The sequence below is a fragment of the Didymosphaeria variabile genome (assembly GCF_027946475.1).
Source record: "Didymosphaeria variabile strain IMI 356815 chromosome Unknown scaffold_9, whole genome shotgun sequence".
NCBI lineage: Eukaryota > Fungi > Ascomycota > Dothideomycetes > Pleosporales > Didymosphaeriaceae > Didymosphaeria > Didymosphaeria variabile.
The window spans coordinates 77,601-92,086 of record NW_026611628.1 but is presented as its reverse complement, the minus strand read 5'-3'; the positions used below and the strand labels follow the sequence as shown (position 1 = coordinate 92,086).

Genomic DNA, 14,486 nt, shown 5'->3' with positions numbered 1-14,486 from the left:
CCAGGGACCGGCATAGCAACCCAAGTTGTTGCTGAAGGGTCGTAATATTGGTCAGAAGAGCCGTGTTGACTGCGCACGTGTGGCCGCGTGGGTTGAGTCGTGTCCCGAGAATGTTCGATCGACTGGCCATCCACTGACGTTGGTCGTACAGGATGAGCATGACCCGAAGCAGCACCCGATCGATATGGAAGGCCTGCGCTTGTTGTGTGTACTTGCATGTTTGACAGCCCATGCCCCGTCCGGGATGGTGTTGGCACTGGCGGTCCGTCTATATGATGCGAGCTACCCTAAGGATCTAGTCAGATCGAGTTTACCAACAGATAAAGAACCCTTCAAGAGCATGCGCGAGGGTAATTCGAAAACAGACGTACGGGATTACTGAAACTATAATGCGACGCTGATACCGGCATCGTTCAAACCAAGTTGGACAGCACGCATGTATAAGTTGTTCGGAACTACGAGCGAAGAGCCGGGGTTTTCCTCCTGTGGGAAAGTTGCATAAGAGAAGACGTCGAAACCGGAGGATCTTTTCGTTAGTCGGATGTGCCTCATCCATATACACCTATGGCGTGGATCAAGGACATACACGACTCTCGCTGTGACTGGTCGCCGCATCACGACGCAATATCCGAATCAACGCTTACCGTCCCGTTCCACGACGAGGCATAATCATAGGACTTTGTGAGCGCCACTTGCATTTCCTCGCTGCATTTCCAGCAACTTATTACCCGTTGTGGTCTACCTCCCTGCGAACTCGCGCAATCACAGTGTAGACCGTTGTCCTGTGCGGGCGCAGCTCAGACAGACGGGGCGGTACGCCATCTAGCTTCTCCGACTGCCCATCTGTCATGAGCATAGGTGGATGTAGACATCCTCGTTGTGGTGCCAGCGCAGCAACGGCGGTTGTATGGCGACGACGACGACTCCTGCTCGCCGGTAGTGAGGATGGGGCGTGCGGATCGTCCCAGATGCACTGCAGAACAGGACTCGTGCGCTGGTGTCCGGTGAAGGCGCCACCGTACAGAACCAATGGATGCGGTATCCCGATACACTCGAAAACCCACAAACGCAGCGAGCGCTTGGGGACATCCACTGAGGACTCGACACGCCACGTGGTAGGGCAACGGTTGAACAGACAGGCGGTACAGAAGGCGGACGGTAGGGCTCGATCTGCATGCATAAGACAGATGTCTAGCGCTGAACGGAGGCGGTGCCACAAGGGCTTGCTGAGCAGCTATGGAGCCTCAACACACGAAGGAAAAGACCGCAATAAGACGTTCGTCGTTGCTTGGATGCATTTCTACTTGCTTTTTCGGAATGCGATCCCCGCTTGCTTGGCCCGGGTGAAGAGAAGGAAACGGCAATGGGGGCGATGCGTAGCCGAGGCCGCCATCTCCGAGTGCAGCCAGAGCGACAGCAACAAATTTGACGTATCAGATCGATATCGACCGGACCATTGACGTAGCGTCGGGTCGTTACACAAGGAGGTGCAGTAACTGGGAGGGAAAAGCGACGACCATGCTTATGAGACTTGCTGGGTACAGCTCGGTGGCGTTTCCACTTCCGTCAATCCCTACACCGGTCCCCAAACATTTCCACGACAGTGCCTGATGTTCACGCACCACATTTCAGACGTGCCTAGACGGAGACAAAGTTCGTTGATAGCAAGAAAACTATTGAGAACAAGCATAAGAGTCGCGGAGCAGCTATACTTAGGTGAGCTTCTGAATAATCTGTTCGCGGAAGCGCAGAAGCGTGCTGTTGGCTAATACTATCTTCTGAATTGTATGTTCTGTATATCCCCCTTAAAGTAATGAGGACTTTTGGGCTGCAGGAAACACCCCAAATATCATGCGGATGAGAACTTGTGTTCATTTGCACAGGACTCCGGTAGAACGCCTAAAAGATTAAAACCTAGCAAGATCCCCAAACCCCCACATGTAGACATCCCACGACCCAATCAGCTCAGAATAGAATTTGAGACCGCCACAAGTAAAGCTGTAGCCGAGATCTTTGTCGATTGGATCACAATTTCCTTCCTCCTACACTAGCGTATCGACGCCATAAGCGTCACACCGCAACTCATACACACCTTTTTTACACTGCAACTGATAACGGTCTTCTTAACCCGCATGCCGCGATCTCTATCCTCCCACCGTATCGCATGTATCCTTGTCTTACACCGCATCTTATGAATTATCCCCTTGAACCGCATCCCATGAATGTTCTCCTCTATCCGCCCAACCATGCCTTTCCTGTAATTCATCGTATGCGATTCCCCAGCACATTGCCCTCACCAACCACACGGCCTGATGAGAGCCTGTGAGCATAACCCTCAGTGTGCCCTTGAACCCCCGGCCCCCGAACTTGTGACCACAGACACAACATGCTTAACTTAAAAAAGTGATACGCAATAAGATACCCTCGTTGGCTCAGAAGTTGACTCGAATGAATTATCGACTCAGATGTTCAGAGTATACGATCACTCCTCAGCAGCGATAAGAGATGTAGTTCTGACTGACTCAAGCAAAATGTGAAGCTCATATAGGTGACTCCCTATACCAGCTGTAACTGATCACCCCCGGAGTCTGAAACCACTTTACTTATCGAACATAACAGCGCCACTTGACTGCACAAGGCCTCCACGTCTGAAGTTGTCCACGTAATCGTACAGCGAGATGTTCGAATCTGGATTGATATCAGACTACTTGCATTACGCACAGCATACTATATCTATGTCTTCCCTGAAGTACTCGTACAGGCGCGACATCACATCCATCCCAGAATACATCCATCTCCTTCATCAACTGCATGCCCCTACTCGTCTAGTTGTACTGCATGTAAGTGGCCGTGGAGTTGAACTTCAAGTTGCCCTTGATGACCTTGTCCACGGCAGCCAGGAAGTCCTTCTCGGTCGCTACCTTCCTCCTCGCACGAATAGCAAACATACCCGCCTCGGTCGCTACACTCCTCAGCTCAGCACCCGTGCTGTTCGGGCATAATCGCGAGATGAGCTCCCAACGGATGTCGCGCTCCACACTCATGCTCTTAGCATGGATACGCAAGATGTTGGCACGCCCCTCCATATCCGGCAGCGAGAACTCGATCTTTCGATCGATACGACCGGGACGCATGAGTGCGGGGTCGAGTGTGGATGGCCTGTTGGTAGCGAACATGACCTTGATGTTTCCGCGCGAGTCAAAGCCGTCGAGCTGGGTAATGAGCTCCAACATGGTTCGCTGGACTTCATTGTCACCCCCTGCGCCGTCGTCGAAACGTGCACCTCCTACTGCATCGATTTCGTCAAAGAAGATGATGCACGCCTTCTTTGTCCGCGCCATTTCGAAGAGCTCACGCACCATTCGTGCACCCTCACCCACGTACTTCTGTACTAGCTCGGAGCCAATAACTCTTATGAAAGTAGCGTCTGTCCGATTCGCGACAGCTCGAGCGCAGAGCGTCTTGCCGGTACCTGGAGGACCGTAGAGAAGGGCACCTTTGGGAGGGTCGATACCAAGGTTCACGAATCGCTCGGGAGAGAGGAGGGGCATCTCGACAACTTCTCGCAACTTTTCGATCTGCTCTTTGCAGCCACCGACATCGCCGTACGTGACATCGGGCTTGTCTTCGACCGTCATCATAGTCACCGAGGGGTCGATCTTTGGCGGTAGCGGGAGGAGGATCTGGTACTTGTTCCTATCGACACCGACACGCATGCCCTCCTCGATATCCGTCGGTGATACCCGCTCGCCGAGGTTGACAACGAACTTGGCGATTTGCTTCACGTTGATGACATATTTGCTCTTCTCCGGGTCCTTCTCATCTTGTATTATTTTTGTGCATCGGGCGACCTGGAGGGGCTGTTCTTCTTGCATACGTTGTCGGTCGGCGGCGATGTCCCATAGATGTGGAGGTGCAAGACCGGTATCCGATTCCTAGACAACAGTTAGACGCTGCGTCGGCTCGCGATAGGGTTGCGTAGAAAGTACCTTGACACCTGGGTAATGTTAGTGGGGTCAACAGCTTGAAATGGACTTTGATGGAACTCACCAATCTTCTCGTTTATGATTTGCTGCTTGTCCTTGATTTCCTTCTCAAGCTTCTTGAGCTCTGCGCCATACGGTGCCGCACCGTACGTCTTCAGGACTTGAATGTCCCTGTCCCTCATTTAGCATCCTGATCGCGCCGTGCCCACGGGTATGCCTTACTCATCGGTCAGAGGTGTGATCTTCTTCTCCTCAACCTCGTCATCGGCGAAGTTCTTCTGGTACTTCTCCCAGTTGGAGCCCGTGGCGGAGGGCATGTTTGCGCTTCAGAGGCAATGTGCGTAGTCGGCCTCGATAGCGGTGGAGGTGCGCGAGAATAGGCGGGAAATAGTCGGTACGGGTCCGACAGCAGCGAGCGTGTGCGGATGGGTGCGTGGGTGGCTGGTGTTTGGGATATGGATGGCGAGTGACGGTGTTGTAATCAGTGAAGGTAGCTGTCAGGCTGTCGGCGAATCGGCGCTTCAGTCGCGCCTGCCGAAGTTCCCCCGCCGCGCGCCTTTGAATTTATCGCGTTGAACCCAACACGCACGAGGCAGCAGCTCTTCGAGACACCACACCCGATACCCTTTTTTCGTATATTGTTTTTACACATTCACACAAAATGGCAGCACCGATATCTTCAGGTGGCGGCGGCGGAAATGCTGCGTTCAGGGTATAGACGCTGTTGTGAGCTGTGAAAACATTGATTGACAGCTATGACAGGACAAGGAGAAGCCCAGAGCTGTGCGCATAGCCAACATCGTCGCCGCGAGAGGTACGAACGAATTCAGATCTAAGCTCAGAGCTCAAGCTGACATATCATCACAGCTGTGTCCGACGCAATCCGAACTGTATGTGGAGCTATGGAGGGGGCGGGGTGATCAATGTACTGACCATGGTGTAGTCTCTTGGGCCCAAAGGAATGGACAAGATGGTATGGAACAAGCATACAATGAGCTAGGACACTGCTAACTCAGCTCAGATTCAAACCGGCAAAGGCGAAACCATCATTACCAATGACGGAGCGACCATGCTGAAGCAGATGAGCGTTATGCATCCCTCCGCAAAAATGCTCGTCGACCTCGCACACGCCCAGGATATCGAAGCCGGAGATGGTACTACATCAGTCGTTGTCCTAGCAGGCAGTCTCTTGGGTGCTGCCGAGCGGTTATTGTCCAAGGGCATCCACCCTACCGTTATCTCAGAGGCCTTCCAGCGCGCCGCCGCACATTCGATCGAGATCCTCACCGGCATGTCGATACCGATCTCACTGGCCGACCGACCAACCCTGCTGAAGACCGCAACGACCGCACTTTCGTCCAAGATTGTAGCACAGGAGCCCAAGCTGCCCGCCATGGCTGTGGACTCTGTCTTGAAGGTCATCGACCCCAAGACCGCCGATAACGTGGATCTGAAGAATATCCGGATAATCAAGAAGCCAGGTGGAACCATCGAGGACAGCGAGATGACCGACGGTCTGGTGCTACATCAGCCTGTAGTCAAGAGCGCGGGAGGCCCGACCATGAAAGAGAAGGCGCGAATTGGCCTGATACAGTTCCAGCTCAGCCCCCCCAAGCCAGACATGGAGAACCAGATTGTCGTCAACGATTACAGGCAAATGGACAAGATCCTAAAGGAGGAGCGGACGTATCTGCTCAACATGGTCAAGAAAATCCAAAAGGCGAAGTGCAACGTGCTGTTCATCCAGAAGTCTATCCTACGCGACGCAGTAAACGACCTCAGTCTGCACTTCTTGTCAAAACTCAAGATTCTCGTCGTCAAAGACATCGAGCGCGATGAAATTGAGTTCATCTGCAAGGTAAGGACGGCGCCGCAGCCACAAAGGTTTTCACTGACTGGTTACAGAGCACTGGTTGCAAGCCCATTGCTGACATCGATTCATTCACAGAGGACAAGCTTGGCTCCGCCGATCTTATCGAGGAGGTCCAGTCATCAGGCGCAAGATATGTAAAGGTATCAGGCGTGAAGGCCGCCTCTTCCACCGTCTCCATAGTCTGCCGAGGCGCAAACTCATTGATTCTCGATGAAACCGAGCGCTCGTTGCACGACGCACATTGCGCCATCCGCTCGCTAGTGAAGAAGAAGGCCCTCCTTGCAGGTGGCGGCGCACCTGAAACAGAGATTGCACACCGACTTTCTATCAAGGCGCGTGAGCTTACGGGTACCGAGGCTATCTGCTGGAAAGCTTTCGCAGACGCCATGGAGGTCATCCCTACGACCCTAGCAGAAAACGCGGGGTTGAACAGCATCAAGGTTGTGACGGAGCTGAGGCATCGTCACGCACAGGATCAGCGGAACGCCGGTGTCAGTATCAAGAGCGGTGGTGTGAAGAACGATATCGCGGAGGAAAATGTGCTGCAGCCACTGCTCGTGAGCACGAGCGCCATCGAGCTGGCCGCTGAGACAGTCAAGATGATACTGCGAATCGACGATATTGCCCTGTCCAGGTAGAAGTAGACGCGCGTCCGTAGGGGGTATGTTAGACTAGCGCTGCGATAGTGAAAATACCACGAGAGCAATGCGACGACCATGACGGATACTTATCGCTTTCTTGATTCGAATCGTTTTGCCGAGGAACCTCCAGACGATCGGGGAGACTCATGTTGACAGCGTCTTCAAACGTTTACATTACGCCTGGGAGGCTTTTCCAGCGACGACGACAGAGTACCTCTGATTATCTTCCTGTTTCCCTCACCCCTCCATTTAGTTTCAGCACATCACTCAGCATGCGCTTATGTATTTCCACATAAGAAATCAATTCATGTGGATATGCGGGCTTCAAAGCCAGAAACATCTTTTCCCGAGCTGTCAAGCAGCAACAACCAAGGTTTCAACGAGATCCTGCCCGTGAACATACTGCGCTCTGCTGCTCTCATTAACAACGTCTAGTCTGGATGCCCTGCCAGGCGGGAGCAACTACCATCACGAGGTATTCCCACGACTCGTACGCAGCACCATACCCGGAGAGTGCTCGTGAACCCCGCCAATGCTTCAAGCACTCTCTCTTGCTAGCCGCTCCGTTCTCTAACGCACTTCCCCTCAAACATGCCATACTCCCCGACTCACCCGCCCAGCCATACTCCTCGTCCCAACTGCACTGCACTGCACTGCACAACCTACACATCTTCTACTGCACCCACTGACTCACCTCCCACAAACACATGCACGCCCCACCCCTACACTACATACTCAAAACACATCCTCCCGGCACTTCACGAACCCGTCCCAAGCACCCCTGCTAACGCAGGCACACCCGCCCCCAAACGCTTAGCGCAAACCTACCGAAGTGTCGCGCATAGGCGCTAACTTGCCATAGGTGCGCTAGCCAAACACACCGCCGGGGTGCTGATGTCGAAACACCGAGCTGGAAGTGGCTCCTTTAGAAAGGTGAATGGATGGGGACAAAGGGCCGAAGGGATGGCGATGCATGTGGAGTAGTAGAGCGGTCGTGGGTTGCTGACGCTGCGATACAGATCTCGGGTGGAGAGGGAGATAGAACGAAAGGAAAGGAGGGAGGAACGGAGGAAAGGAAAAAGAGAAAGAAACGAAACGAAAGGAAAGAGCGGCACGAAGCACGCCCCTCCGTCCTGCATGTACTGTAGTGTCCCTGAAAGCAGATCAGATACCACCAGCCAGCCTGCCAGCCACGCCTACCCTACTCTCGCAGCCGCACCGCAGCCGCACCACGTTCACATACCTAATGTACGTATGAACGACATGCGCGTGTAAAATAAACTACAGTACCATACCCGGCAGGCATGCCTGCCACGTTCCAATGCTAGCCATCACGTTGCGCACACCCCTGCGATTATACGTCGTATCTGCAATACCGCCCGGGACGACGCTCCCCTTCGGTGCATCACAATCATGCGATGCCATGCCATGCGCTTACGCAGGAGAACACGCAGGAAGACATTACATTGGATTGGATTGCATTGGATTTGCTTTGCGCCCTCCTTGCCCTCCACTCCAGCCTCCACGGCTACAGTACAGTATTTCTTTTTCTTTGTGCTACGACACTCGCACCTACCTACCTGCAGAGAAGGGCAAGACAAATGTAAGCTTGGAATACGGTGCTGTGATGCTCGGTGGGGAGTAGGGGGGTAATCTCGGATAGCCACCGTCTCACTCGCTCGCTCCCATGCGAGTAATTGAGTTGCTTCGGGACATTTTCTAGGGCCCTTCCCACGGGGTATCGCGGCACGGAACAGAACAGGTCAGAACAGAACAGAACATGAAGCTTGCGAACGCTCCAGCGCGATTGTCTTTGCGAGTGTAGAGATTTCATTTCCAGGGGCCTCGCACGCGCAAGTGGAAACAAGCAGCCAGCTACAGTACTCCACAAGCTCACACCATCACCCGATCCGTAGTCAACAGCACTCTGCAATAGAAGTGTTTCATCTCAAAACCATTTCGCATTTCGCTTTTGCCAGCCTGAATTCCAACTGGGGGTATCTACCATCCTTCGAATCCACCAAGATCCCGACCCATATCCCGCAATAGCAACGATAGCTATGCCGCCGGAATCTTCCGAGCACATAGACTATCACCTGCGGTATTCTCGTTTCATCCCACTCATCTCGTCTCGGTCATGCATGCATGCTAATTGGTATATTGTACACTGAAAGGAAATGAAATGGGCCTGCGTGTGAGCGCTAGCCATGGAAACGAGTTCGTCTCTGGAAAACGCCCGCTAAAGTTCAGCAGAAGGAAATTGTGACGACCGTTAAACAAGTGCAGTTTTGAAAAAGGAGTATTAGAAAGGAAATATTGATCCAGGGAGGATGATACGTGTCGTGACGCATGCATTGTATGGGTGCTCATAAATCGTGCAGAGTGGTATGTCGTGGTGCTCACCGTCCCTTCTTGCTAGTGCGCTTGAGGAGCCGGCTGACGAGGTTGCCGTGGGACTTCGGCTTGACGTAGAACGGGCCCTTTGTTCCGTTCACGTCGTCTGACAGCGGAAGATCATCGAGGGCGAAGGGGTCTTCCTTGGTGGTGGTAGTCTTCTGCCCTTGCCAGCCGTACAACTGCTCCTCATCAGCCCGCAGGTCTGGCCGAGTGAGTGTCATCCGCAGCGTCATCTCGCGGTTTAGACGGCCAGTGACCGGGTGGATTAAAGGCACGCCGTTGGAGTCGATGGATGAAGAGAAGTTGGACGACTGCTTGCGAGAGTGGTACCGGAAGGAAAGGCCCACACTGGAAGGCGTGACGGGCGAGTCGAAATCCGCAACAGACTCAGCGTCCGACTCCAGGCCCTTGTTCTCCTCCTCGTTGTCGTCCAAGAAAGACATGCGGTCGTCCTTGAGGAAGGTCTGCATATCCCGGCTGAAGTTGCGAGCATCGGTGCTGATGGGAGGGAGCTGGTAGCGAGGCGGCATAGTGTCGTCTCCGCTGGTGGAGGGGAATCCAAACTCGACGGCCTCGTCAAACTTCTGCGGGGAAGCGAGGAACTGCAGCTTCTTGCGTGTCTCGGCATCCCGGTAGTGGGTAGCCTCAGGGTCGAATACCGGGGCCTGGGGCGTGTGCGAGGTGCGCCTGCCCGAGGTTGACTGCGAGTGGGCCCGCTGATGCCAGGGCGCGGTTCCACGAGCGGAGAGGGACTCCGGAGCGAGGGGTGCAGACGACGTCGAGCTGCGGTGGGGAATGTTGGTGAGCGACAGGGTCCGCCTGAAGCTGGCCCGCGAGGGCTGTGAGGCCAAAGGGCTCATTGTGTCGAGATACAGCAGGCTGCTTTCCGTGGCTGCGTTCAGCTCTTGCCCGGGGCCGTAGGGTGAGGCGCGAGTAGGGGAGATGTCGGCCGACGACACGCTGGACCGGCGCCTGAGGGTGCGTCCACGGTGGAGAGCGGAGCCGCCGTTGTTGTCGTCGTGGTTGTTGAAGCCAAAGTGGAAGTCGCCGAAGCGTTGCTCCTCGTCGTGGTGCAGGTGGGTCCGGCGGGAGGGAGGCAAGGGCGAGCCGGTCGTGGATAGCTCGCAGCGACCGACAAGAATCGTCTGCTCCTCACGAGAAAATGCACTGCGTTGGACTTTTGGCGGCAGCGACAAGAAGAACGAGGCGTCGGCCTGCGCGACGTAATGGTCGTGTTTTAGGCTTTCGGCTCGTGCGAGTCGGCGACGTGACGATGCTAGCGGAAGTATCGAACGGTGGATGGCAGTGGACCTCGAGCGACACGGGCGCGCTTGATATTGATGCTTGTGCTCCCCTTGCTGCTCGTGCAGGGCATGTTCCTCCGCAATGCGCAGACGCTCGAGCGAGCTAAAGTACTTTCGTCTGTGGGCGCACTGGTCAGCATCATGGCGTCCATAGTTGTCAGGTACCCGGCCCGCGGTGGGGTGGGAGATGAAGAGGTTTATGCGCCCCTATCACAATCACACTCGCCCAGCAAATCACGGGTGCAGCAGCATTGCCAAATGTTGCATGGCGGTACGCACCTCAGTGGTTCAGGCAACGACTCAAACTCGGCATGCGAGCACGGAGCAACGACCTTATCCTTCTTCTTCATGGTGAGGGACGTGGATGCGGGAGGCAGGCGGCGTGGCGTGGTCGAAGTCGCGGGCTCTCAGGCAGGTATATGAAGGTAAGCTATCGAAGCACCCGCACCCTGGCCCTGTGCACCAACGGTCGAGCGTTTGTTGGTATGTCGTAGGTAATCCGATCGAATCGCACTAGGATCGTAGAAGACGTTGGTGTGGGGACGGTGAACCGCAGCGGTCGTCGTCGTGGTGAACGCGATCAGCGCCTGGTGACGGACAGCCTGAGTATAAGAAGAAGCAAGCCACGTCAGGTCGAGCCCTGGAGGCGCGTAGATCGGTTGAAGGGCAACGAATTCACCAAGGGAGCACGGCGCTGGCGGCTGCAGAGAGCATATGCAGCCATCCACGACTACTGCGCCGCCATAGTGAGCATTCCAGCGCCTCGTCTCCACCGGCGGTTCGTCAGTATCGATGACTAGCCATGTCCAGTTCACCCACTCAAGGCCCTCTACGTCGCCGTGCCTGGGGCATCCCTGGCGCATGGGACACGCCCCGCGAGTATCGCCACGAGGCTATTCGCGCATGCTGCGGATATCTTCACCTCTGGTCGGCTCTCAGGCCCCAGCACCTGGACCAATGGCAGCATGCTTCGTGGTTGCGCAGGTTTGCGCCCCCGCTCTGATCCCGCCCGCTGTTTCAGGCCGGGGGTTGCTCAGGAACAACAAAACACGGTGAGCGGCCCACTTTGCTGACGCCTCGTAGAGTCTCCACTTGCTTTCCCCACGAGCCTAAGGCGTGATGGACGCCGGGATATTGGTGGATTCCATATCGCACGCCGTCGCCGTTTTAGCCAGTCCGCAACAACTGCCACCGTCTGAGATGCTGCACCGCCAGTCTCTCCTGTTGACCGACAGGCTAGCCCAGGAGCCCCATCCGAGTGTGCCACGAGCTGCGCAAAATATCGCTGCCCGCACCGTGTAGCCTCGCCAGCAGATGCCGTGCAAGTGTCGTGCAGCCGGAGCTGAGTGACGGGGCTACGGGCCTCTAGCCCTTATAGGAAACCAAAGCCTTGATTCAAAATGGCGAGAATATGGTGTTACGCTGCCGTAAAACCATGGGTGTCTAAATAGAATCACAATACTCGGATGCGCACTCATCGATAGATTGCTGCTCAGAAGCGACGGACCCCTGCCGACCCGGATACCCAGAGCCTGTACCTATGCCAAGGTCATCCACCAAAATAGCGCCAGATCCAAGCGTAGCACCGTCACGGACCGTACCTGAGCCAGTTCCAGGCCACGCTGACTGCGCTAGATCCCACGTTGTTGTCCTCAACAAGCACGCGACCCTCACACGTCCCATATGCATGCACACAAACTTATTGTTGTTGTAGTTTCACACCCCGGGCTCCATGCCGCCAATGTCGTAATAGTAGTCATCGTCCAGTCCCTCACGGCTGGGTAGGATCGGCTCCTCCATGCCCACATCCTCGAATCGCACATTGAGCAGTCGGATTTTCAGTCCATAGCCGCCGATGAGGTTGACGAGTTTGTTGGTGTCAGCCGTAATCGGCTGTTGGTTGAGCAGCATCAGCAGTCCATCTAGCCACTCCGACGCCAGCGTGTGGCTTTGCGGATGCAGCTGGAGAAGGACCGACTCTTTCTGCGTGCTTTTCGACGCGTCCGACTTCTGGCGCGAGTGGCTCGTCGCAGGCAAGTAGCCATGGATGGTGATTCTTGTTGACGTGTTCGCATGCGCAGCGTCCTTGAGCGTGCTGTCAGAGGACGCCGTCGATGGGGCCGACGCCGACACGTTGCTGACAACCGAAGACACGATGGAAAGATCGACTAGATGCCTGTTAGCCACAGCGCGTACACTATTCCACAGGGCGGCGGGGAGCCTACTCTTGTCTCGCAAGGCATCCAGCCTAGGCTCTGTTGGCAACTTCTCTTCGAAGTCCGAAAAGTGCAAATATCGCCGATTGTGCGAAAGACGAACGAATCGCCATAAAGAGGGCACAGTTCGGCTGAGGGTTTTGCTCGTGACCGGTCCTGCTTCTGTGCCGTAGTTCATCGTTTGAGGGAACCAGGCGCCCTGAAGCAGGCACCTGATACGCTGCTCTTTGACAAATTGAAGCGCTTCGTGACTGAGCTCATCTCGAACTTGTCTATGCATAGGTTAGCATAAGGATTTTCAGCTCATGGTTAGGCACCAACCGTAGGTGATGGCCCCAAGCATCCTCATATGTGAGTTCGAGCAGCTCCATCTGGAGCTCCCTTAGGCGCTGGATGTCAAACTCGGCCAACTCCTCCTCAACATCCTTGATTTCTTTCGTGCGAGGAGCTTGCCCCACAACCTGCTCAGTCAAGATACGCACCAATTCTTCAATCTTGTCGAAATCCTCTAATTGCGCTCCTGCGGCCTTCCAAAGTCGAATGAACGCATTCAGGCCGCTCGTATGTAGCCTCGACCAATGCAAGAGCAAAGGCTTGAATGCTCTTTCGAAATTTGCTCGTGAGTCCTGAATCGTGTATCTGTTGGATTCTGATTCATCTGCTTTATCTACCTCAAAATGATCGTATAAAGTCGATGTGACCGCAAGGCTAGCGCGAGCAATTGGACAACGCTGGTCGAGCGGCTCTGCCGACTGCTCAAGCAACAACTTCTGGAAGCCATCTTCGTTCTTGTAAACAAAATCGGTGAGGTCCATCAGGCCTAGAAATCCCGTCGAATTGAATTCAAACGCTGGTGATTCACTCTCAAAGCCGAGGCGTCTCCACTTGGCAGGGCTCTGTCGTTTACTGCCTTTCGAATCTGTTCCTGGCTGGTCCGGGTTGCTTGCCACATGTAGCCCTCGTATAGCTCTCCGGTGGTCTGCCTTTTCCAGATCTACCTTTTCTTCCCTCCACCTCCGCAAGAGGATCTTGGTCAGAGATTGAAAATCGAGCAGCGGGTGTGCCAAGTCCTGTACTGCAGAGCTCTGCATCAACCCATACACACTCTTGATCACGCCCAGCTCCTGAAGCTGTTTTATGAACCGTGGCCATTCTGAGTCCGCTTCGTTCGCAATGGTGTCCCGCATGAGAGCATTTATGAGTTGAAGAGAGTTGGCGCATAGAGCATGGTCGGCGGAGGTCATCTTCTCGACTAGCGAAGGCAAGAATTGCTTGTGCGATTCGATGACTGGCTTCAGACGTTGGAAGCCAGTGACGCCGGGCTGTGAGTTGCGGTGCGAGGGGTTGCCAACGATGGCAGCGAGGACTGACATTGCGCCACGATTGACGTTGACGAGTGGTTGCGCGACTACGAGTCCGACTATCTATTTACTGTTAGACCATATGTGCCTTGCTCAGTCGCCCTGCCTTGTACTGACCCTCCTGGTGAGATCGTCTGTGACATGGTCCCATCCTTTGTCGAGCTCCAGCAGCCGCGACAGAGATGTGAGGCAGTACGCTAATGTGTTGCCGGTTGCATGCAAAGCCAGGAATCTCAGCTTGGGCAAACCCCCCTTCCTGTATGAATACGTCGGCGAAGGAGGGGTCGCCAATGGCATTCTGCAGCTTGAACACTGCCATCTTTCGCACTGACTCTTCATCGCTGCCAAGTCGCTCGACCAATTCGGAGACATTGAGGTTGTCCATGAAAGCGATGGCCTTGGTGTTATCCCCCCTAATGTGAACGAAAGTAATGAACTTGGTATTTTCTCGCACAAATATGCGCTCCTGGGTATCTCAAAATGAACCAATGCGCCTTCCCCAGCCCAAACAAACAAACCCTCCAAAATATGTTGAAATGTATATGTATACACAAGACTGCTTGGTGGGTTGCGACACGATTGCGGAGAAGAAACCCCCGACGCGCCGCGGCACTTGGCGATACACGTGAGGGCCCACCACCCTGCATTTGCTAGGATCTATCGAGCTAGACAATTATTCGAAGCAAGGTTCATGTCCTCCCACCAGGA

At 54.6% G+C, this 14,486-nt stretch overlaps 4 protein-coding genes across 4 annotated transcripts; 1 reads left to right on the top strand and 3 right to left on the bottom strand.

Moving 5' to 3' along the window:
- Positions 1–2,825: 2,825 nt before the first annotated feature.
- Positions 2,826–4,303, bottom strand: RPT1 (26S proteasome regulatory subunit 7; the record flags this gene model as incomplete). The annotated part of the gene is made up of 4 exons (XM_056220074.1): positions 2,826–3,935; positions 3,990–3,997; positions 4,051–4,157; positions 4,209–4,303. The coding sequence occupies 4 exons, from the start codon at positions 4,301–4,303 to the stop codon at positions 2,826–2,828; spliced, it is 1,320 nt and encodes a 439-aa protein (XP_056065377.1).
- A 344-nt stretch (positions 4,304–4,647) lies between these two features.
- On the top strand, positions 4,648–6,497 carry CCT4 (T-complex protein 1 subunit delta; the record flags this gene model as incomplete). Its single annotated transcript, XM_056220073.1, has 6 exons — positions 4,648–4,698; positions 4,749–4,800; positions 4,854–4,876; positions 4,930–4,959; positions 5,008–5,844; positions 5,892–6,497. 6 exons carry the CDS (start codon positions 4,648–4,650, stop codon positions 6,495–6,497), a joined length of 1,599 nt encoding a protein of 532 aa, XP_056065376.1.
- Positions 6,498–8,899: 2,402 nt separating this feature from the next.
- On the bottom strand, positions 8,900–10,551 carry N0V89_011340 (uncharacterized protein; the record flags this gene model as incomplete). Its single annotated transcript, XM_056220072.1, has 2 exons — positions 8,900–10,304; positions 10,481–10,551. 2 exons carry the CDS (start codon positions 10,549–10,551, stop codon positions 8,900–8,902), a joined length of 1,476 nt encoding a protein of 491 aa, XP_056065375.1.
- Positions 10,552–11,917: 1,366 nt separating this feature from the next.
- On the bottom strand, positions 11,918–14,075 carry N0V89_011339 (uncharacterized protein; the record flags this gene model as incomplete). The annotated part of the gene is made up of 4 exons (XM_056220071.1): positions 11,918–12,369; positions 12,427–12,689; positions 12,739–13,841; positions 13,896–14,075. The coding sequence occupies 4 exons, from the start codon at positions 14,073–14,075 to the stop codon at positions 11,918–11,920; spliced, it is 1,998 nt and encodes a 665-aa protein (XP_056065374.1).
- Between the last annotated feature and the right edge of the window lie 411 nt (positions 14,076–14,486).